The sequence below is a fragment of the Podarcis raffonei genome, chromosome 9 (assembly GCF_027172205.1).
Source record: "Podarcis raffonei isolate rPodRaf1 chromosome 9, rPodRaf1.pri, whole genome shotgun sequence".
In the NCBI taxonomy this organism is placed as follows: Eukaryota; Metazoa; Chordata; class Lepidosauria; order Squamata; family Lacertidae; genus Podarcis; species Podarcis raffonei.
The window spans coordinates 44558197-44582303 of record NC_070610.1 but is presented as its reverse complement, the minus strand read 5'-3'; the positions used below and the strand labels follow the sequence as shown (position 1 = coordinate 44582303).

General features: G+C 41.4%; 1 protein-coding gene across 2 annotated transcripts in view; it reads left to right on the top strand.

The window, feature by feature from the left end:
• GAB1 (GRB2 associated binding protein 1) overlaps window positions 1-24107 on the top strand; it is an 82287-nt gene that overhangs the window by 45974 nt on the left and 12206 nt on the right. For both annotated transcript variants that reach the window (XM_053403288.1, XM_053403289.1), the window contains exons 2-6: window positions 10934-11228; window positions 14393-14606; window positions 17464-18065; window positions 20985-21070; window positions 21576-21882. In XM_053403288.1, coding sequence (XP_053259263.1) covers window positions 10934-11228; window positions 14393-14606; window positions 17464-18065; window positions 20985-21070; window positions 21576-21882 — 1504 coding nt within the window. The remainder of the gene's footprint in view (window positions 1-10933; window positions 11229-14392; window positions 14607-17463; window positions 18066-20984; window positions 21071-21575; window positions 21883-24107) is intronic.

Sequence of the window (24107 nt, the reverse complement as noted above, 5' to 3'; positions counted from 1 at the left end):
ATATGTTTTCTTGACTAAATGGATTCCATGCACATCTGGACAGCAAAACAGATCACGATCAGGAACCAGGGAACTATGCAGCTAGTTCTGTGAGCTCTACACGGGCGAAATAATCTTGAAGATGAGTTCAGGCAACTACCAGTGTTCAGGACTGTGAAGAATGTAAACCTAAACTTTGTTGCTATATTATTATGTTTTCACATGTGTACATTTGTCCTAAGAAGCCCAGTCAACAAGCCATGTGTATAACTGGCAATGAGCCAAAACATTTAGCCTCAAGAAGCCCCCAAGCAATAAAAGCTAGATTTGAAAAAAATGCCATTGGGAGTTGCTTCTGAGGTAAATGTAAAGGCAAATGGGGGTAAGCTAAAGCAGCCAAACATGATGTGACAGAGCACTGACAACAACAAAGGAAACATGAAGGCATAGTTCTTCTGTGGCTCATAAATTAAACGTGGGCCTCTAATGCTGAACGGGAGAAAGGAGATGAATAAGAAGTGTTCAGGAATACTTGTATATTTGGTGAGGGACTCATGTGCACTACTATTTTTAGTAGCATTAATGCACAGAGGTGTCCTTTATATCACAGGAAAGTGCAGTACACTTCCCTTCTCTTAGATTTACTGTTGCCAAATGGCAGAAAGCTCTGTATGTTGAAAGGCAGTTGGAACAGAAGCCAAGGACTGGAGTTGGAGTCTGGGTCAGGAGGTCCACATTTTAGTCAAAGATGCCTTTTGTGTAACCGTTTTCATCCATGACAAGGCACCTGCAAGCTTCCCAGAACGGTAAATTTAGTTTATAAGGCATAGAATTTCTTGGTAGATTGTGGAGTCCAGCAGAAGTTAGCACAACTGCAACCCCCTTTGGGCATTATTCATTTGATGACGGTCTCATAGGTAAGGGGAGTCTGTGCCTTTGCCCCTGGCAGTGTATGGTTCCCTGCCCACCCCCCACGCCCCATAACCTACTTTGTGCACAGACGCCTTCTTAGGGGAAGATTACACACATAGAACTTCCTTCAGTCTTTCATGCATAGATGTTGGGAGTGTGGGGCCAGGGAACTACATAATACCAGGGGTCAGGCCAATGGGGTGGCAAAGTCACTGCCCCTTCTTTCTGTGAAGCCCTCTACATGCAAATAGCTGTGAGTAAGTGGTCTTTTTTTCCTTTTCTACCCAACATGATTAGTTCCTGGCCTTCCTTCCTAACTTTCAGTGTACACTATTAATTTTTAACTCAGTTTTGTGAGTGCTAATCCAACACTAGAACCTTATTTCATGTTAACATTATTTGCCAGTTAAAGTAGCACCTAGTATCTCTTGTCTTGTGCTAAGTATCCTCTGGTTTTGTTGGTCTCCTTAAAGGCATGTGGGGGAGAGCAGGATATCCTTTTTCAGTTATTCCTTGGCGTTATGGCAGCATAGGCTCCAGTCTCAGGATGGAAGTGAAAAGCATGTTCTGAACTTCTCCAAGCACACTTTGGCTCACAGAACTGAAGAGGCTCTTAGCTGCTCTTTTGCCGGGTGTCAAATAAATGAATTTGACACTGGGAAACCTTAAAACTGAGCAAAGAGGAGCTACATAAAGGAAAGGCAATGCATGATTCCGCCAGCCTTCTCTCGTGAGTTTAAATAAATGAAAAGTGGAAAACAAGAAAGGTACTTACTACAATTGTACCCTGGTCCCCGTCCCCCCTCCGGGGAGTACAGAGTGGCTTACATATGGTTCTCTGTGGACTCTCTTCCCCACTTTGCTCCAGTAGCTGAACTGAACCACATCCATTCAGACCATCCTCTTTTCAGGAAATAATTGCCAACATTTGCAAGCAATTAAAACTTTCCTGCAGGACTGCATATGAAATATAAAACGTATGCTGTATGTAGAGATGTAGGGTTTTTTTTAAACCAATAATTATAATAGAGAATCCATAGAAAGATACAAATCAACAGATTAAGAGTTTTGGCATTAAGCTTTATAGGTTTACTGTGCATGACAACTGCCTGTGTTCACTGTCCTTTTTTACCCCCCCTTCACAGCACAAAAATAGTATTTGGTATGCAAGGATAAAATCAGCTTTAGGCAGTTTGTTCACCAGTGAAATAAGTACCTCTTTCCTTTACATTAAATCATTCTGAATGCATACAATTGCTGTTATTTTCATTCTATTGTGTCTGCTTCCTGTTGGTCAAAGGTTATTAGAATAGGGTGGTGTATAACGAGATGGAAAGCTGACAGGAAGACTTAACACTGTGCTTATTTTGGGGTAGACACAACTACTGAAATGGTCGGGATTTTGTGGCTGTGCTGAAAACAAAATGAGGTACTTTTATTATCCAGTCTCAAGGTCCTTTTGTACGTATGCACAGTCCTGTTTTTAAACTTGTTTCAATAGCAAATAAAAGCAACTCTAAAGTTACTTTATTTAATAGAAAAAATGTCTTTTAGAAAATTACGGTTAACTTTTCCTCCTAAGCAATTCTGTTTGGTTTAATGATGTATATTCGGTCTTTTTTAAATAGTCACTGTTCAGACTTCAAGAACAGTCCTTTGTTGATAGTGTGCCTTGGAACCTGAAAGAACACTTTCAAAAAGTACAGTAATGTCCACCTTTTAATGTTTGTTGTTGAATAACAGTGTTCTTAAGAGCTAATCTAGATGACATTTACTGAGAAACAGCTGCTTGCCTAAGACATGTTACATGTGGAAATCAGAGCAGAGGATTCTTGTAACTTTGTTAAGATAAAACCAGTAGATTGTAATACTCATTGATCCACAAGAAAGTTGTTTTTTGTTGTGTGACTTGAGGTTGTGTTGAATTGCCTACTCTCAGGGTCTCTAACTGCACAGTCATGAATTCATATGTAGGAGTGTGGCTTCATAACAAAGTACTACACTTTTTAAAGTAAATGTTCATTCATCGTACTGAAAGGGAATGTGAAAGGAAGATAAGACCAGCGGCAGAAGATAACATAGGAGGGTCTGTCTTTCTCATCAATCCATCTCTGCTGTATTGTTCTGTTGTTGTAGTTGCTGCTGCTGTTTATTATTTATAAAGTTCTTAAAGTTGCTAGGAGCTGTACAGAAAGTAAAAATGAACACAAATCCTAGCAGGAGGTTTACAATTTTAAAAATTGACAGGAAAGTAAAAGGGGCTACAATGAAGTGATTAAGGCTACAATCCTATACAGTTACCCTGGGATTAAGTGTCATTGAAAACAGTGTTGCTTCTGAGTATACAGCATTGGTCTGTATAAATAACAAATTTTGCTAATGCATGTGAATAAAAAAAAAATCTTTGAAAAGCAGAAAGGTGTAAACTTGGATTAAACTTTTTAAAATGTAGTTTTTATCCCTTTGAGAGGTTGGAAGTTTATGTGATAGCTGCTGGTTTTCAAAGCAAAACCTGACCACAGACTGGTTTTAGTGCATTTGTTCTTCATATCTAAGTTTGTGCATTTAAGGTGGAGGGGTATTTTGGTTTTTCCTTATGTTATTTTTTTTTAATGAGTCCTGATGAGAGCAGATTACACCAAAGCTTGCACATTTTATTCAGAGAAAGGGGTTGAAACTTAGGAGAATGTAATGTAAATAGCTGTGAGTTGTAAAAAGACTTGGCACTGTTGGTAAAATGGATATATATGGAGCAATTCTATTCAGGGGCATTAATAAAGAGTTGAGTAATGAGGGGAGACACTTGAAAGAGCCCCCCCAAGTTGTCGTAATATAAAAAAGGAAACCACTGGACAGAAACAACAGAATATATGGTGGCTTCTGAACTGCTGTTACAGCAATGCCACCAGAATGAACCACTTGGAGGTTAATGTGGAATGGAACATGATATCAAACAATACATCTTTCCAATGTGTTCATCTAGTTATGAGAACAGTTGTAGAAGAGATAGAAAACGTTTCTTGAACAACAGAAAATAAACTTGAAGATGTATTCTATTGTTGAGCACAGGGAAACATAGCATGCAACTAAAAAAAAAAAGTCACAGGTAAGACCAATTTGGGCATATTAGGAAACCATGATTTCCTGTTACATCTGAACCAGGCCAAAAGCACAGGTTTGCCTACCCTTGTTTTTGCAATAATGAGATGGGATATTATGGGAGTGATATTCATATTGTGATTTTAAGTCAAAGGAATGTTCTGAAATCATTCCCATTATTAAAAATGGTCTGATTCTATGAGTAACCCATAATACACTGAGAATCCCAGGGCAGCTTGGCATACCTGTATTTCTTCTTATTTACCATTCCCTTTAGTGTTGGGTGTTAAAAACTTTTGATTTAGGTCTGGGAGTGGATTGGGAACCACTGAAGATGGCAAAGCTTATTAATATTAATATCTAAAATGTATATAGTGCTTTCAAGTCCTTAACATGTGTTAGCTAGTTGTAATTTTTAGAACGACTCTATAAGGTTAGTATTATCTCCCATATTGTGCATGGGGTGTGGGAACTGAGGCTGAGAAAGAGTGACCTGCCAAATACAATCTAATGAGTTTTTGGAAGAGGTGGGATTTGAACCACAGACTTCAAGATTCACAGCTCAATTTCTTAGCCACTAAACTACACCAGCTCTCCAGCTTGTTGGGCACCACTGATGGGGCCAGGATGACATTTTCTCAGTCATCCTGACTGGTGTCGCAGAAGTTAAACCTTACCTTTGCTACTGTTCAAGCTATTAACTTGAACATAGGGTTAATGAGTAACTGTAGATACATAGGAAGATTAGTTTAAAGTTATTGCATTATAATTTATCATACCATGTGGATACTAACAGCGATGGGAAACTGAGCTTGTGAACACTCTAACTTGTACCTTAGAATCATGGAATAATAAAACTGTAGAGTTTTAGCACATACATGAACGTAAGAGGGGCCTTCATACCGCATCACACCAAAAGGCCTGTCTAGTCCAGCATCCTGCTTCCACAATTGCCGTGGGAATCCCAAGAGCAGGACATGAGGGAGATGGTGCTCAGTCCCAAGCACTTGTATTCAGAGACACATTCATTCTGATGGTAGTACATAGCTATGATGACCGGTAACTGTTGAAAGCTTTATCCTCCATAAATTTGTCTAATGCCTCTTTAAAACGAAGTTGATGGCCACCACCACATATTGTGGAAGTGGATTCCTAAGTTTTTAGCTGTGCAAAGGAGTACCTTGGTTCTCAGACGCCTTGGAACCCAAACACTGCAAACCCAGAAGTAAGTGTTCCAGTTTGCGAACTTTTTTGGGAAGCCGAACATGCTCCGTTTTGAGTGTTACGCTGAGGTCTGTCTGTTTTTGCTATTTATTTTGCATTTTTGTTTTTGTGGCTTTTTTGTTTTGCTTTTGTGACTGTGTGCAACCCCGTTCAGCTGCTGATTGGTTGATTGTGTGACTGCAGTACATTGTTTATTGCTTTAATTTTATGGATCAAAGGTCTCGTTAGATAGTAGCATTCATGTTAAATTGCTGTTTTAGGAGTTGTTTTTAAAAGTCTGGAAAAGATTAATCCATTTTTCCTTACTTTCTATGGGAAAGCGCGCCTTGGTTTTGGAACAATTTGGTTTTGGAACGGACTTCTGGAATGGATTAATTTTGAGAGTCGAGGTACCACTGTACTTACTTTAGCATGTTGTGCTTCTCACACAATCCTTGGATAACCCTGGCCACATGGCTACAACAGGTTGAGGTGGCCTTTAGAATAGTCTTTTATTACATGAACAAAACTGTAATTAGACAGCAGCATTCTAGGAGTGTTTCTAATAAAGAATGCTATAACAGCGCTAAGTACCATGTGGTTGGTAAACCCTTAATAGTGATAAAGTTCTTTGGGTTGCATAAAAAACTACTAATTACTAAGCGTGTAACAACTGCAAAGCATAGCAAACTTTCTCTCTCTCTCTCTTTGTTCTTCTTGCCTTTCTGACTGTTTTTTTCCTATTATTTTTTCCAGTGTAATTGAACAAATTCCATTTCAGATTGCTAAGCACAAAGCGCTTCAATGCTGCTTTTCTGTTTTCAATGTTTTCTTTGTTTGTTTAAGCAAGCTAAAGTTAGAACTGACCAACACAAAACTAGCAAATGGTGACAATAGATTGAAAACAGGAAATTTTGGCCGTGTGTGTGTGTGTGTGTGTGTATTCTGAACAGATTATAAGGATGATAGCTGGTAGAGTGGAAACTTCCACTGAGACTGTTTTTTCCTTATTTTCCCCTGCTAGAAAAGATGAGGCTTCCTGGAAAACAAGCCTTACGAGGTGTGAGTGCACAGTGTTTTTATATCTTGGTCAATATCTTAGTAAAGGTGCACTGGATATTTTCCACAGTTCATTCATATTTGTGAAAGATTTTGCAAAAGGCATTAAGAGACATGGAACTCCATTCATCTCAAATACTATTTTCACCATTCTCTAAGACCAACCTGGCAACAACTTTCTATTGAATGCCTGAATAATAGTTGTACAGTATGTGGAGTCGAAGATGGGGCTGTCTCTACCCCCACATTGGCAAGGGGATGTCTATAGGGGGAGCTTGTTGTATGTTCATTGCCTCATGCTCTTGCACATGATGTGGAACCCTTGTTAGAATCATAGAATCATAGAGTTGGAAGAGACCACAAGCGCCATCGAGTCCAACCCCCTGCCAAGTTGTTTCAGTGGGGAGGATCCCGCATGCATACCACAGGGAGGTCAGGTGGTTACATGGGGCCAGTGGTCGCAGCCCCAGCCTTGCGCTGCGTAGGGAGTTAAAGCTCATGATTGAATTCCTGAATCAGGCTTCTGTTTATTGTGACATTTGATACTGTTGTCAAGTAGCACTCCATAAAACAAATGTGAGAATATTTAAAGCAAATTGCATTGAATTTTCACATTTAAAATGATACAAAGCAACTATTTTAATTAAAGGGAAAATGGGGAAAACCTCACCGTTTGCTTGTTTAAAAGGCAAGGAAACGAGAGATTGAGGCTCATTCCGATACACATATACTTGGGGGTTAGCCGCATTGAGTACAGGGAGGCCTTACTTTTGAGTAGTCGTGCATGCTACTGTGCTGTAAATTGTTTTGTTTGTAGCCCATTCCTTCTCAGAGCTTTTGTTCCTTTGTCTTCACTGATCAATATTCTGATCCTCAGTTTTAGGGCTGGTGGTGTAACATCCCTACAATACCAAACACTAATTATGGTTTGGATTAAGCTGTTTCATTTCTCTGTCTTGGAGGAAAAGCTAACATTTGCTTATTGTAGTAACACTTCTGTAAGCAAAGATCTGTTTAGGCTTTCTGAGCATGCTCTTTCAGTTCCAACATCAGGTGTCCCAGTTGCAAAACGTAAGTGGATTTTTGTGAAGTATCTCTTCATGGGCAAATGAACGTATAAACTTTGTAAGAATTCTGTTCGGGAACAACCCAAATGTTTTGGGTTTGGAAAGTACCTCCCAAAGCTGTACTCCTTAACTTCTGTTGTGTAGCATGGGCTTTCGGAGCACTTCTCAGTAAGGCAATGTAGAGCTTCCACCAGGCAGCCAACACTAAAACGTTAAAAATAGAACATGCTTCAAGAATGCCAGATATTTTCAGATAACAAAGAGTGATTTATGTGGGCTCCCTTTTCAGTTTGACAAAACATAGAAGGGCCTTTGTACTATGATTAGCACGCGTGCTGATGTCAGTTCTCTTGTCTAGCTTCAAGCTTTATTCTGCTGCTAAATTGTGCTTTTGTGCTATAATCCAGAGAAGCTTTGTGTCTGCCTTATTAGTGTGTAGTTTATGGAATTGCTTTTGTTTCTGAGGATAGTCTGTGCCAGTTTCAGTGTGAGTGACTCATTATGCAACTGAAATAAACATTCCCATTTTCACTATGTGGAAAAAGAAATCTTCTGGGGAGATAAGGGGAGGGGGCACAGAAGCAGGTGTTAATGGTCACTGTTTCAGATACTTGGTACTTTGTGGCATACCAGGCTAAAAAGAAGGTCTGTTTGGATTATCAGTTTATGAAACTGGCTCCAGTGAGAGTTGTATTTTACCCTCCATGTTGAATTGGGTCTCTGTTAGCACTGAAATACAGAGGCGATTTCAACTCATGAATGTGCAGGATTAGGAAGTAAACTTCCAAATTACCTTCATTCGGTGTGTTGCAACCACATCATTAAACAAATTGCAGCTCAGTTTTGTGCAGCATTTTATTCTGTATTGTATCTCCCCCCTCTTCCTCTCCATTAGCATTTTTTACACAACCCAAAGAACTTGATCATTATTAAGGGTATACCAACCACATAGGACTTACAGCATTCTTTATTAGAACACTCCTGTCTTATTAACAGTTTTGTTCATGTATTGGAAGGGTATTGGAAGGGTGTGGAGGGGGAAAGCAAACTCAGGCCCCTCCATGTAAAAATGACCTCCCCAATCAGATCTGGGAGTGGGGCAGGTAACAACTTCTGGGTCAGGAGGGACAGGACTGTTCCTTCTGCGCTGGGACAGTGTTGGAATCCTCACAGAAGGCTACTTGATGGAGTGACCCTCCTCCTTTGCTGTTGTTAGTGGCAGTTTTGGTTTCTTGGTCTCAGTAGAGAGCAACCACTGCCTGGATGTACTCTCTACCCAGATCAGATATTTTTTCTGCCTGTAGGCATCTCCCCCCTCCTCTCCACCCCCCAAAAGCCACATAATTGGAAGTTAAACAAGTGTTTGGATTATAAACTGCGCAAATATGAGTTGTACTGGAACTTCTTCTTCAAAGCTGTTTAAAAGAGGCTGTGCCAAGTTGCCATCTCTGGTCCAAGCAAACTGAAGAATTGGCGGGGCGACACTGGAGTTTCAGTCTAGTCTAGCAGCAGCACAATGAGAGCTCCAATGATAGTATGTGGTCATGCAAATTATAGTATAGAAGAGGAAGAATTTTCATTCTTGTTTTCATTCAGAATTCAGAATTTTGCACTTTGTATTGCAATTGTGAGTTTAGCTAGCATGCTACTTAGAGCTGCCAGTTACCTATTGGGATTATTGTTACCAAGCCTACACATGTCCTGGTTCATGTTACATGAACACATGTGTTTAAAAGTGCAACCATGAAGGTATGATATTTGAAATCTTTGTTCCAAAGTTTGCTATATGTCACAGAGGTTATTGCACTGTACTTACACTTTTAATCACTTGGGGGAATTAGCAAATACAACTCAGTCCCAGTTTGGAGTTAAACACAATAATATTTACTTATTTGTGTGCCAAAATTGTGGTGAGTGAGTAATTTGATTTGTGGTTTGCAGCACCAAATGCACTGTTACAGAATTGCAAGATGGGTTGGTTGTTGAAAAACTAATCACGCTATCCAAACCCACATGGCCTGAACCAGTAGTTGACACTTAGGTTGCTACTATCTTAGAGACAGCAAAAGATGGAGGCAGGGAGTCTAATGGCTGCTGTCGTGTAAGAAGTGAGAAGCATTGTCAGGGATGTTGCAGTGTGCATGCCAGTGCATGCCAGTAGGATAAACGATCAAATGCAAATGACCTGGGCTTGGACCATGGGAGGGCAGAAAGATGGCAAGAAGCAGGTATTTGTCCCAGAGAAAGAAGGGGAGGCTTTCTTGAGGTCCCAAGCATGGACTCTGATGTCCTTGGAATGCTCAGCCAAATAGGATTTTAAAATACTGTACAAATGTTGTCCAGAGAGCATGTGACACTTGTGTTCACTTAAAGTTCCTGCCTAAACCACCAGACAAGGAGAAGAGGCAGGGAGGAGGTCTGCTCCCATGGGGATCCTTGACGGCAAGTAGACTAGGCAAAGTGTGGTGAATGGGGCAGTCTCATGGGAGAAACACTTAACTTGTGGAGCAGCGCTCCTGGCCAGAAGACTGAACAAAGTGGCAACTGAGGGGACAGGACTTCCTGAGGGAAGCAGTCACTCTTAAGACAAAAGACATTAGGGACAAAGCAAGATGGAGGGGAACATTGGGAGCTAATTAACTCAGTTGCTGAGTCATTACCAAGCTTATCGATGCAAGTTTCCTGCTGCATAGTGGCAGGGATGTCACGAAGAGTCTTTGTCCAACCTGGTGACTGAGATGACTTTTGTGGGGAGAGGTGGAGGCATTTCCCATTCAAAGTTAGACTTACTGTAAATTTCGACTTAATTCAATTACTAGATGTAGGTGCTTGCTGGAAGGTGTCCTAGAAGTGATTAATGTTATTTGAATTTATGTTGCTGAGATATTGGGGGGGAGGGGGCAGCAATTAGGCTTTCGTGATTGATTGTGCATACCAGTTCCTGCAGGGAAATTCTCCTGTGCAGCAGCTGCTGTAGAGATATTTGGTAGAAGCCACTAGAGCTCCCCATGATGGGACTAAACTTGAACTGCCACAGTTTCCTCTTATTGTCTTGCAATGGCACTGCACTGATTGTCCACAGTACTCACGTACTGCTCAACCAAACTATAGCTTGGCGTGACAAGTGAACACAGAGGGGAAATTGTGGCCCCTGCCTGGATCTACATCAACTGTGCTATCAGGAGCTAAGTCATTGTTTGGCTGCACACCTGACCCCCATGGTTTGCATGCTCGAGACATGGTTTGTTTTTGGCTTGCCCATATGATCGCTCATTGATGGTTAGCTGTGGCTTCGCTTAGCATTACATGTGAACTGGATCGATGTCTTGGGGCATGTGCAGAGTTCCAGTCAAACTGAGTTTCTTAGTAACAGATTTCACTCTGGACCAACCATTGCCTCCTTTTCCCTCTTAGGCTGCTGCTGTCCCTTTTAGTGGAGGTTTAGTGAACTAAATAATAATTAATGATATTTAAGATTTCCAGAACTTTGTCTAAGATACAATTTTACAGCTTTGAATATTTTACAAAACTGTTTATTGTGTCCAGCGCTGGCCGAATAATGCACTGGTATAAAATATGAATTGCCTGAATCTTTTCTGCCTTCCCTTCTCTAGGCATGGAAGAGGAGATGGTTTGTGCTCCGCAGTGGTCGACTGACAGGGGATCCAGATGTGTTGGAATACTACAAAAATGACCATGCCAAGAAACCAATTCGTATCATTGACTTGAACTTGTGTCAACAAGTGGATGCTGGATTGACATTTAACAAAAAAGAATTTGAAAACAGCTATATTTTTGACATCAACACAATAGACAGAGTCTTCTACTTGGTTGCCGACAGTGAAGAGGAGATGAATAAGTGGGTTCAATGTATTTGTGAAATCTGTGGGTTCAACGCTACTGAAGAAGGTAGGATTCCCCCCTTGGTCCCCCCTCCCCCAGCATTTAATTTGTATTCTTTTCCCCTAGGAACCCCAAAGCACTCTATGAGACAATTGCAAGGCAGTGCAGATGTCTGCTGTGCTGTGTTTGCTTGTTTTAAAAAAGCTGCACAGTGTTTGGAAGTTTGCAAATATTGGGTCATCATGTAGACACAGTCAACAACTGAAGAGTTGTGTTTTGAATTCTTTACACTATATAGAGCCACATTTTTGCATGTTTCTCTAGAAAGCATTGCCTTTTTGGAAGCAAAAGAGAAAGGTTCTGTATTTGGTTTTATAGGCTTGAATATTTTTAGGACAGTATTTGCATAGTGGCTAGTTACGAGTTTTTATAATTTGTCTGGCTGTAGATTTAAACATATATATTTGTGGTTGTAATAAGCTAGCTGAACAGCTAAAGCTTGGTTGCAGCTTGAGCAGTGGGGTTGACTTGCCAGACTGTGGTTATGTGCAACAGTGGCCAAAGAAAAGCAGATCTTTTAGTACACAGCAATAAAATAATAATAATTAATGGAACCTGACTTAGTATTTGTTACCTACCATTGCAAAATTCCCCAAGGATCTCAACAGCTACCCCCTGCTATTCGTTCATGGACACAAAATAGAATTTATTCACTGACTATTCTGACTTTCCCAGCATGTTTTGAACCACGTAATGGCACTTTTAACATGAGGAATGTCTAGCTGACTTGTATTAACGCACCATCAATGTCTCCAAGATGTCGCATTGCCCCCATTTCACCATTAATGCTTGTAAGCTAAGATAGAAGAGTTCTGCTGGTGCACTGGGACTTCTATTTCCCCTTCTTCTCCTATGTTCCCTTAAAATCTGCTCTGGTGTGTCCTCTGGAGCTAATTTTAAAGACCTGTGGGGAGCTGGAGAGGAGAGGAGAGGAAGAAGCAGCTCCAGTGCATGTCTGGAGCTACAGTGTTGGATATGGCTCCTGGTTCACTTGTCACATTAAGCCAAACCTTGGCTTAGGACAAATGCATATGCTCCCCAAGTCCTCTGAAGTGGGACTTATGGTGCTGCTCTCTCCAGACTAACCACAAGGTGTGACCAGGAACAACCCTTGGCTATAGCTCGTGGTTAGTGAGGACAGAGCTTAACCACGAGTTCCGGTTTGTACAACAAATTAAGTCAAAACTTGGCGTAGGTTAAATGGCCACAGGCAGCAAAAAGGGAGGCGCAAAGCACCTGTCAGCTGATTTCCAGGAGCCTGCGCATCCACACCAAGTCAACATCTTGCCCAAGACCTTGCAACTATACTGTGGTTAAGGTGAGATTTTAGCCCGTCTTCCTAGTATGATTCTGAAATGTGAAGAAGGCTTTTCAAAATTGTGTCCTAATTTTTGTAAGGTTTCTGCAGGAAAGGCAAGAAATGCTGTTTGAATCCTTCAGCAAGAGATAGATTTGCACATCTAAAAATCTGAGAAGTGAACATGCAATTTTTAGATGTGCAAATCTATCTCTTGCTGAAGGATTCAAACAGCATTAATGTGATTGTTTTGAAAGATCCTATGAACACACATTTTCAGTGTGGAGGAGCATTTGAAACTGGCATCATCCACACATGTCTTGAGGCAGTAGAGTCCGTTCTGCCACCTCATTCTTACCCCTAGTTCACTGCGTGTGTAGACTCTGCCTCTTTATTAACTTACAGGATACAAAGTGATATTGAATGTAGGATAAAAGAGGTGTAGGAAGTTGCCTGTACAAATGTTCACAGTGTTGTACAATATAACATGTGGGCTTTTAATCAAAATAGATGCATGTGATTCAGATGTACTCCCTGCTTTGGATGATGTGCTCTGAGTTTGCATGGTTTACAGCTTGCAGACAAAACTCCTTTTGTTCCATGCTCCCTTGTAAGCTAATCAATTAACGTCCATTGCTATTGTATCTGCACATTTCTACTTGGTATCAATTTGAAGTGCAGTCGGATTGTTTTGCTTCTGTACAGATGTCCTAAATGACTCATTCCTGAAAACGAGTTGCAGTGCAAGACAATCACTGCAAGACAATTTTGTCTGTAGCTGATTCATCACTTTCCATTGCCTCTTCCCATGTTCTGTGAAGTGTGCCTCCATCTCTGTGTCTGAATCTGACATTGCTTAAGGTCTTATCATTGTGGAGGGGTGGAGCTGGTATCTAAAACATGTTCACACTGCCTTTAAAGTATTTATTATTTCCCAAAAGGTTGGTGGTAATTTTCTGCTCATATGTAAAGCTGGATATTGGGAAAGATCTAGTTTATGTGTATTGTACAGTGTGCTACACCAACATAGGGGGTGTTTAAGAAGCACGCATATGTTACGTTGTTGTTGGTGGCAACTAAGTACAGGGAGAGAAATGAATATTTTGCTATTCTGAAAGGTCTTCGGGGGTTATTTGCTGTGGCTTTCTGATGTTAGAATTTAACATGCAGATTCACCAAGGGACACATCTGAAACAGTAAGAAGTCAGACACAACCCTTGACCCATGATAGTGGTTGGGTCTAGCTGTTCTCACCTCAAGACAGGTAATCTGTATCCCCCAGCACAAGGCAGGTAGTTAAACTATGGAATTTATTACCACAAGATGTGCTGATGGCCACCAATTTACGCTGCTTTAAAACAGGATTAGACCCTTCTCCCAACTGGCAAGAAGAAGAGTGGAAGAAAGAAGCAGCTGCCTAGTGAAGCTGGCAAGATGATGAGTAGGGCATACACACTTCCCCCAACTGACCTGAATTTCTGACAGGAGAGACCATTGAAAGTGGGGTGCTTACATGGCTTGGCTAGCCATGGCGTGCTCTTGCTTTGAATGGAGCTTTGGATCAACCCACTGGCAGGAAAAGGGGTGTTTCAAGGAACAGGCCACCACTCCTTCCAACATAGGGCACCTGTTGCATCCACCCCAGTATGGGGATAGTAACAGCAGGCTACATTACAGGCTTGTAATGTCATTTGCCCCGCCCCCCCCCGTTAGTAATGTAGCATTTATTCAAATGCAAATCACATTAATTGACTGAGCATCTCATGATTAATTGATTTTTCGAAGGCTTCAGTTGGGCTTGGCTCTGATTTAAAGAGACTTAAATGCAATTAAGCAAGGATTGAATGCTGCTGCATGCTTTTTGCATTTGTAGATGCTGTGAAGCTACCTGGCAGTTCTCTACAGGCGCCTGCCGAATTGCCCTCGGCTGTCAACACTTCCCTGCCATCCGTGCAAGCAGAACCATCCCTACCTCCCCCATACCAGCTAATTAACATCCCACCATCAGAGTCCGCCTCAAGTCAAGAAGATCCGCAAGACTACCTGTTACTAATTAACTGTCAGAGCAAGAAGCCTGAACCCACAAGGTAAATGTTAACTTCCTCCCTCCTAAAAGTGCTTATGGTGACAAATCCGACATTGGCTGCTGCAGTTGCAGTTTGATCATGTCTTGCAAAAGCCTATCTCCTCCACTTGCAATGGCATTTCATGCTCATCAGGCTTGGACAGACTTAGTGTTGTCATCTAACCATTGACAGTGACAATGTATTGATTTCACTGTATTATTTGGTCCTTTAAAAACCCCTCACAAAACATGGCTCCTGTCTGACAAACGGATAAGTGCGTATGTAAATCCATTTATTTCAGTGGGTTTATTGTGCACTTAATTTACTCCCTATGGCACACCATGGTCAAGGTGCTACAAACCTTCAGATTACTTACCTATCTTAACATCGGTACACTTTTTGGAAAAAAACAACAACAAATTTTATCCATGATTTTTCCAAGAACTAGGCTGCTTTTTGTTCAAAATAGTTTGTATTGCTGACCTCTCTCAATTTTTATCATGCACTTGTAAACCAGCTCATACATAATCTCGGAAGAAGGGGAGGAGTATTTACTGCTGGAGGATTTTGAAAGTAAAAAGATTCCCTTGCAGTGAGTGTAATGTGAATTGTTTGGGATCTTGTGTTTAGACTTTAACCTCAAAGCTATAACTTGCTTGAATCAATTTCAGTGTGCGTGTGTTGCACGTTGTGCTGTGAAATTTTAATAAGCAATGCAAATAATAACCACCTGGAGGATCCAAGCATACAAAAAGGATTGTGTTTCGGTGTGCGAAGCTGTTTGTGCTTTTGTGGGCATTTTTTTTGGGGGGGGAGTGCTTTTTAAAATGATTCAGAGAAAAATCCTTGAAGGTGCTTTTGTATATTATATTGGAAACTGCCCAGAGTGGCTGGGGCAACCCACTCAGATGAGCAGGGTATTATTATTATTGTTGTTGTTGTTGTTGTTGTTGTTGTTGTTGTTGTTTTGTTTTATTACTACGCATAACTGAAGAATGCTGTGGCTGCCCTGCATTCTTTGTATTCTGCTCTTTTTTCTTTCCCCCGACGAAAATCCAACAGTTGCATTCCCGGCCCAGCCCCAAATGACAGGTAGCCATGCTATTCATACCGTGCCAGTTAGCATGTCATAGTAAACCATAGTTAATGCTCCACTGTGGGCTTTGAGGTGGCTTGCATATTGCTCCTCCCCATTAGCATGTCGGAGAAACATGACCCCTGGCTTAGTGTTACTTCCACATTTTCTGTGCCAAACCAATTATGATTGCTAAGCTGATAAAAAGCCTTGGCTCCACATCACGGTTCGTTTGGAATGAAGCAAATCACAATTCCTAGTTTGGAAGTAACACTAACCCAGGGGGCGTGGTTGAGCTCCAGGGAGGAGGTGATGCTCATCAGACTAGGGGAGGAGTGAAGCAGGAGCCCAGCCACATGTTTGAGGGGAAACATTAAGTATGGTACACTGCATGGCTGGCTAACCTGTGACCCTCCTGATGTCATTGGACTCCTAGCTCTTATCAGCTCCAACCAGCATGGCCTCATTAAAGGATGGTGTAAGTTGTAGTCCACCAACTCTTGGCGTGCCAAGAGTTAGCATCCCTGTGATGCCAGTGTGGTGTAGTGGTTAAGAGCGGTAGTCTCGTAATCTGGGGAACCGGGTTCGCGTCTCCGCTCCTCCGCATGCAGCTGCTGGGTGACCTTGGGCCAGTCACACTTCTTTGAAGTCTCCCAGCCCCACTCACCTCACAGAGTGTTTGTTGTGGGGGAGGAAGGGAAAGGAGAACGTCAGCCGCTTTGAGACTCCTGAAGGGGAGTGAAAGGCGGGATATCAAATCCAAACTCTTCTTCTTCTTGTGATGTGCCAATGCAGCCTGTGTTAACAAATTCAAGCATTTCATGCCTCAGCCTCCTTTAAGTATACAGGCTTTTTCACTTTTAATTCCCTGCTATGTGAGCAAGATAGGTTTGCTGATTTTAGAACATAAACATCTTCTCTCTATGTGTTATATAGTGGTTTTATGAATGGCCACAAAATGCAATCAATACTGCATATAGCAACAGGTTACAATTTGCAAATGGTCTCAGTTCCTGTCTCATCTTAACAGGGTTTCCCCTTATTATAGCACCAAGCTTGCTTGCTTTAAAAAACAAACAGTATTTAAATAAAAAGGATGAAACTGAAGCTCTCAAACTGAAATTGAAAATCTCACGGTTGAAATGACTGATGAGTATACTTCAAAATTGAAAAATAAATAAATCTTGTTCAGTTATTTAGGGTTTATATTGTGACTAAAAATAGTACCTAACATTTATTTATCTATTCAATTTATATCCCGCCCTTTATTGCAAAGGAGCCCAGGGTGGTGAATTTAAGACTTAACCAACATGTTCCAAATTATCCTCACATTTTGACTGTAACCAGCTTTGCAAATATTAATTTAGGAAATGATCACCTGATTTATTTTCAACTTGTGTGATTTTTGGCCCTCCACCCCAACTACCCTTGTAATACCCTTCCCACCCGAAATCTACAAGACAGATAGGAACTGAGACTTTAGCAGTGTACAGTGCAGAAATATAGAGGATCATTGTGTAGCTATTCTTTGGATCCAAACATTAGAATGAGATTGACATGTATGCATATGCAGCCTTTGTGATTTCACCCTTTTTAACACAATAAGAAACTTCCCCTTCTAGTATAAAGAGTCCATATGTTATAGGTGCATGAATGTGATTCACATAAAATCAAACTATTATAGTTTACAGTTGTGATTCACTGTTTTCAGCTGATTATTTTGCAAAATGTGCAAAAGTTCCTGTAATAAACTTGGGATATGCCAAGAAATTACTTTCTTTTTTAAAAAAATCTTGCATTTAGGTCACAGTCTGACACAGCAAAAACTGCCTCTTCAGAAACAGACTGCAATGATAATGTGCCTTCCCATAAAACATCTGTACAGTCGCTGAACAAGCATGCAGTGAATGGGTTTTTTCAACAGCAAAGTGTCTATGACTCTCCCCCGCCGAGAGCTGCCTCCGTATCTGTGGATGGCAGCCTTTATAATTTGCCAAGGAGTTATTCGCATGATGTTTTACCGAAGCCATCTCCTTCTGGGACTGATGCAGATGGAGAGCAACATGTTTTCAGTGTTCCATCTGCAGCATCTTCTCTTGATGCACAACTGAAGGCTTTCTCCATTAGTTATGACATTCCCCCAACACCTGGAAGTACGTACCAGATTCCACGAACTTTCCCAGAAGGAACATTGGCTCAGAGTTCGAAGCTAGAGACTATTCCAGATGTCCCTCCACCTCGGCCACCAAAACCTCACCATCCTTCAGACCGCTCACCTGTGGAGGTGTGCAATATCTCCCGCACTTCCTCAGACACTGATAGCAGCTACTGCATCCCTACTGGCGGAATGCCCCCATCGCGCAGCAACACAATTTCCACCATGGATTTGAATATATTTCGTAAAGGTTAGTGTTCTTTCGTCTGGCTATGCTTTAACACAAATGTTCCTTGAGGTGCTCCCAAAATTCAGCCTCTCTAAAAAAAGAGCAAGATCTGCCCTGGAAATCTTGGTTCTTGGGGGGAAACTACACATTACACTTCAGCTGTGAGAAATCACACCTCAGTTCCCACATACTGATTCTCAATATTCTCTAAATACAGGAAAGGTGTATTTAACTTTTCCATTCCTAGTTGCTTTCTCCCTGGTCCTTCCCCAGCTGTTTATACACTTTGCAGTGTTCCAGACCTGGGTTTATCTTGAAAATACGGGCTTTGAACTCTGCAGCGATAAAAACAGCTGGAAGCAGGGATATTCTAGGAGAAAAGCTACTTGCAGGATTCTTTTCTCCATTGCAAATTACCTCTGAGATTGCTTTGCAATGGTTGAGGCCTGTTGACTCTGGCTATGTTTTCCTTTGGCAGATAGTTAAGTGGACTCACAAGTTCTCATTTTGGCTTCCAAATGTTTGCTTGCTTGTATTCAGATCCCACCCTTTTTCTAAGGAGTTCAAGGTGGCATGTATTGTTGTTTCCCTCCTCATTTAATCCCCACAACAACCCTGTGAGGTAGGTTAGGCTAAGAGGCAGTGACTAGCCCAAGGTCACTCCCTGAGCTTCATGGCTGAGTGAGGATTTGAACCCTAATTTCTCAGTTCCTAGTCCAACATTCGAACCCCTACACCACACTGGCTTACTTAATGTGGAGGGAGTGGGCAGCACTGTGGTCTAAACCACTGAGTCTCTTGGGCTTGCCAATCGGAAGGAGTGAGCTCCCATAACATTGTGTCAGCTTCTGCCAACCTAGCAGTTCGAAAGCACACCAGTGCAAGTGGATAAATACGTACTGCTGCAGTGGGAAGGTAAATGTCATTTCCGTGGTCTCTGGTTTCTGTCATGGTGTTCCATTGCGCCAGAAGCGGTTTAGTCATGCTAGCCACATGACCCGCAAAGCTGTCTGTGGACAAACGCCGACTCCCTTGGCCTGAAACGAGATGAGCACCGCACCCCATAGTCACCTTTGACTGGACTTAGTCATCCAGGGGTCCTTTACTGTTCCCTTTCTTACTTAATCTGAATCACCAGAAATTCATTTTTATTTTTTTACAAAGATGATTTCCAACCAGGGAAAACTTTTCATATAGGTAATTACTTCACCTTCCTTGTAAATCAGTGAAGATCTTAAATATAGGGGATTGTTTGGGAGCTGAGAAGCAGGAACCTGTGAGCAGAAATCTCTTTGTGCAAGAATCAAGACAGTGCAACTCTGAATTCATGTTACAAATATACTGATGTATGATGTGTCTGTGTGGTGTAATGGTTAGAGTTTTGGACTATGAGCTCCGAGACAAAGGTTCGAATCCCCACTCAGCCAATGAAGCTCACAGAGTGACCTTGGGCCAGTCACAGTCTCTCAGCCTAACCTACATCACAGGGTTGTTGTGAGGGTGAAATGGGAAGGAGGAGAACCATGTACAGCACCTTGAGCTCCTTGGAAGGAGTGGTGGTATGTAAACACAACAAACAAATAAAAGATGTACTACATTAACTGCTAAGATACACTATATAAGAAATTCAAGATATATAGACTGTGATTATTGTTATAGCTCCCTGTTGTTGTTTTTTAAGGATCTGTTTCAAAAAAAATTTGGTGGGCGTGATAGACCTCAAAAACTCTTGATCTACTTTGTACTTAACCTGAACAGATTTTTTAAAACAATATTTACTGAGTTTGCAGAAGTTAGTGGATGTTGACATTATGCTTTGTGGATGTCTGGAATCAATCACAGGTACCTAATAAGATGGCCTCCACAATTTTAAAATAAACTTTCCCAACCTTATATAAACTGAAGTTGTCTAATGGCACACCCGTAACTCATTATATATAGCTCTTACATTTTCCCTTCATTTCTGCTTGCCTTGCATTTTTCTTGTCTTTATCCAGTTTAATAATCTACTCCAAAGTGTGATCTGCAAAGTACCATGTGCAAGGATCGCACCTTATAAATAACACATATGGATGCCCTCAACCATTTCCCAGCTCTATAAAGGCGCTTGAGAGCTTCGGCGATGGCCTGGCTTTCTGAAGCAATTAAGATTTTAATTAAAATTTACTTGGTGTGGTTTTGTGTAAAATTCAAATTCTGGATAAATATTCAGACAGTGCACAAGGCCAAACTGTGGGAGTGGTATGGGGCTAAGAATGCCAGGGGTGAAAAGCGAGTTTAAAGAATTAAGAAGGGGAACAAGGGGAATCCAGAAGGCAGCACATAGAACAATTGTTAGCAATGTAAAGTGGGGTGGGTGGGTGGGTGGGAGGCAGGCAGAGTCACCTGTGAAGAAATGGGGCCAGGAGAGAGTAAGGGGAGGTTTCCATATGTTGTCCAATAAGACACACATGTATTGACCAATCACTAGTCAACATGGTTTTTCATAATGAAGATGTTCAGTTTTGTATCACTTTGGGCTGGGCTGTGCATTTCAGAATGGCTGTGTGTGAAATGTTGCCTTTCCTGGTATTTCTATTTTTTAAAAAAAAAAAAAATCCTAATGTAATCTGTGGTGAATGGTGGTAAGAAATGTAATACTACTACAACAGTTATTTGCTTTCTAGGTTTTTTTTAATACATACTCTATTGTAAGATCTCCCTCTTTTTAAAATTTATCCTCACTTTCTTCTCCTTCATGTGGTCTGGGTGCTTTTGTTACTTCCAGATTTTAGGATTGGTAGTGGCTTGCATTCAGACTGCATAACCAGACATAGACAGCAGCAAGATAACATCCAGGAAATTTCCCCCATTGTGCTATTTGCAGCTAATGGTGTGTGTTATACCACCAGGTGTAAAAAGGAGGGAAAAACAATGCTTGTTTTCTTCCCCTTTCTTTAGATATGGGTTCTCAAGATTGCTATTTTATTCCACGGACATTTCCGAATGACAGATCAAGCTCATTGGAAGGTTTTCATAACCACTTTGTAAGTATGTTTTGATTTTCAACATTAGCACAAGGCATATCTGCTTATGTATACACTGATACGGATGGAGGCAGGGCTGTGAAATCCTTCTACACAGAATGCTTTGTTCTTAATATGATAAGTGGGCTAGTTCATTGTGTTGTGTGAGACAACAGGGGAGGCAATTGAGTCTTGGGAAGGAAGAGAGGTAAGTGATGAAGATAGAGGTTAAGAACATGGGAGGCTGCAAAGCTCACATCACCCCCCCCCCACACACACACCTGACTAAAAACATGTAGAGTGTGGCAGTCAGTTACAAGCTAGAGACAAAATGTAGATCCTGGCTGGAGCCTGTACAATGCAAATGGGGTGAAGCAATTCCATAGAACCTGCAAAAGGGGAAAAAAAGACACACAAATGTTTTGAGACCGGTCAGGTGTTGTGCAATATATGTATGCTAAATTTCTGTTCACCTGTTCAGAATGTTGTTTAATTTCTTGCTGTCGGAATCATTTTTGTTTCCCAGAAAAACAAAAGCCTGTTGACTGTGGGAAGCGTTTCAAGTGAAGAATTGGATGAAAACTATGTCCCCATGAACCCAAACTCTCCCCCGCGGCAGCATTCTAGCAGTTTTACTGAACCTTTCCAGGAAATGACGAACTATGTGCCGATGACTCCTGGCACTTTTGACTTTTCCCTGTTTGGAATGCAAGTCCCTCCGCCAGCACACATGGGGTTTAGGTCGAGTCCCAAGACCCCTCCCAGGCGGCCTGTGCCTGTTGCTGAATGTGAACCACCACCAGTGGATAGGAACCTCAAGCCAGACAGGAAAGGTAAGGAAGGGGCATGCACTGCCAACCACTCTTGAGTGTTTCATGATCCTTGTTTTGTCCTTCCACCCACCCATCTTGTTCCACAGAATAAAATCCTGCTTGAAATTAAAGCAGCAATATTAACAGTTTACAGTTTCCTTTAAAACACACAGACCTCGACACTGAATATATTTATGGTTGTTTTGATTAATCACGAGATTGTACTGCTACTTGTCATCATATGTGGAAAAAACTGTCACTGGATCAGAACCTGCATTTTCATTTATGTTTAGAATCCACTTAAACCAGGCTTCTTCAAACTCGGCCCTCCAGATGTTTTTGGCCTACAACTCCCATGATCCCTAGCTAGCAGGACCAGTGGTCAGGGATAATGGGAATTGTAGTCTCAAAACATCTGGAGGACCAAGGTTGAGGAAGCCTGACTTATACTTTTATATATATTTTTTGGTAAGGCTAGCAAAAGTACACATTCAGATGATATGGATATAAAGTATAATAGCTGCGATTCTTACATTCCATGCATAATACAAATGCTGCTGCTTTAAAAATAGCATTTACAAAAACCTTAGTACAGTCTTCCTCAACCTCGGCCATCCAGATGTTTTGAGACTACAATTCCCATCATCCCTGACTACTGGTCCTGCTAGCTAGGGATCATGGGAGTTGTAGGCCAAAACATCTGGAGGGCCAAGGTTGAGGAAGCCTGCCTTAGCAGGTAGGCATATGTTAAGTATTAGCAGTTTTGCATTCTTTTTCATTCACATAAAATCCATAATTCACAATTACAAAGCTGTACTGTCTTTAAATGTATGAGTTTCTATGCGCATATGCCTTTCTGAAGGGTCAAATACTTAGCTGTTTGCATTTGGCATCATGAATCTTCCTCTCCCAGTTAACAGCTATTTCCATAAATGAGGAAGAGCCCTCTGGAAAGCTGTACCAGAAGCTACCTAACCTATCAGCATTGGCCAGTGTAATATATTGTGAATTAATGGCTGCATTCACACATCACACAACTTTAGCATAATGTGGACCAGCAGGAATGTGTTGTATGCAGCGTCTGGCTTGCACCCTCTCACCTTTCTCCATGTGGCTGGAAGCAGCAGTGCAGAGGCTTCTGCTTTTGCTTAATCACATCCAGACCAACAAACTGTGACAGTGGCGTAGCATGGGGGGTGCAGGGGGGCTGGTCGCACCGGGCGCAACATCTGGGGGTTAGGGTTAGGGGGCGCAAATCCACGGGTTAGGGGGCGCAAATTACTTGCCTTGCCCCGGGTGCTGACAACCCACGCTACGCCACTGAACTGTGATGAACATTAACTGTATGGCTAGCTTCTATTCACGCCATAACTGATTGAAATTGGGTTTTTAAAACTAATAATATTTACTGGTAACAGCAACATTCAGCTAACATGGCAAACTGTGATTAAAGTAAAAGCCTAAGCAGAAGCTTCTAAACACCAACACCTGAAATGATTAAGGGAAATACATGAACCCAAGGCTCACTGTGGCTCATTCACAGGGGAAATGGCCATACGGAGACAAGCAAGTTTTAATTTTAAAAAACTAAAAGGCACCAAATGTTTAAGCATATATGTGTCAGAAATAAATGTCATTTCAAGAATGTTTTTGGCAGCACTGTGTCTATTGAATTATGCATTTGGGGTAATTATGCTTTCTGCCGCTTAAACCTCTCAAAGCTTGCATGTGTTGGTGATGGTATGTTGCAAGCAGCATTGCTAGCAAATTGGATTTCAGCTTGGGGAAAATCCCTGTTACCTCTCAGCACTACTGGGTGGCATTCATCTAAAATCTATTAGTTAAATGGAACAAAAACAAACCGTATTGAATTGGTTGGTAATAAAGAATGAAAAAGAACAGTGCTTGCAGTTAGAGGGATGGATGCGATCAAAGTTCTCAGAAAGATCTTGTTTGAAATGTGCATATCCTTTCTTGCTCAGCATTGTTGCCGTCTATCCTGCTACCGGCCTTTTCCTTCAGTAGAGCTATATTGAGATGCTGTAATATTGATCATTGTTAAGCTGTAAGCCAATAGTACAGAAAACTATTTGATGGCAAAACGCAGGTTAAAAAACACCATGCTTTGAACTTGGAATATAATCTAGAAATCAGAATATGTTTGTTAGTACATATGGATGAAGATAGCTCATCTAGACAGGCATTCTGTTCTCATAGGAGCCAGTCAGATGTCTTTGGGGAAGTCC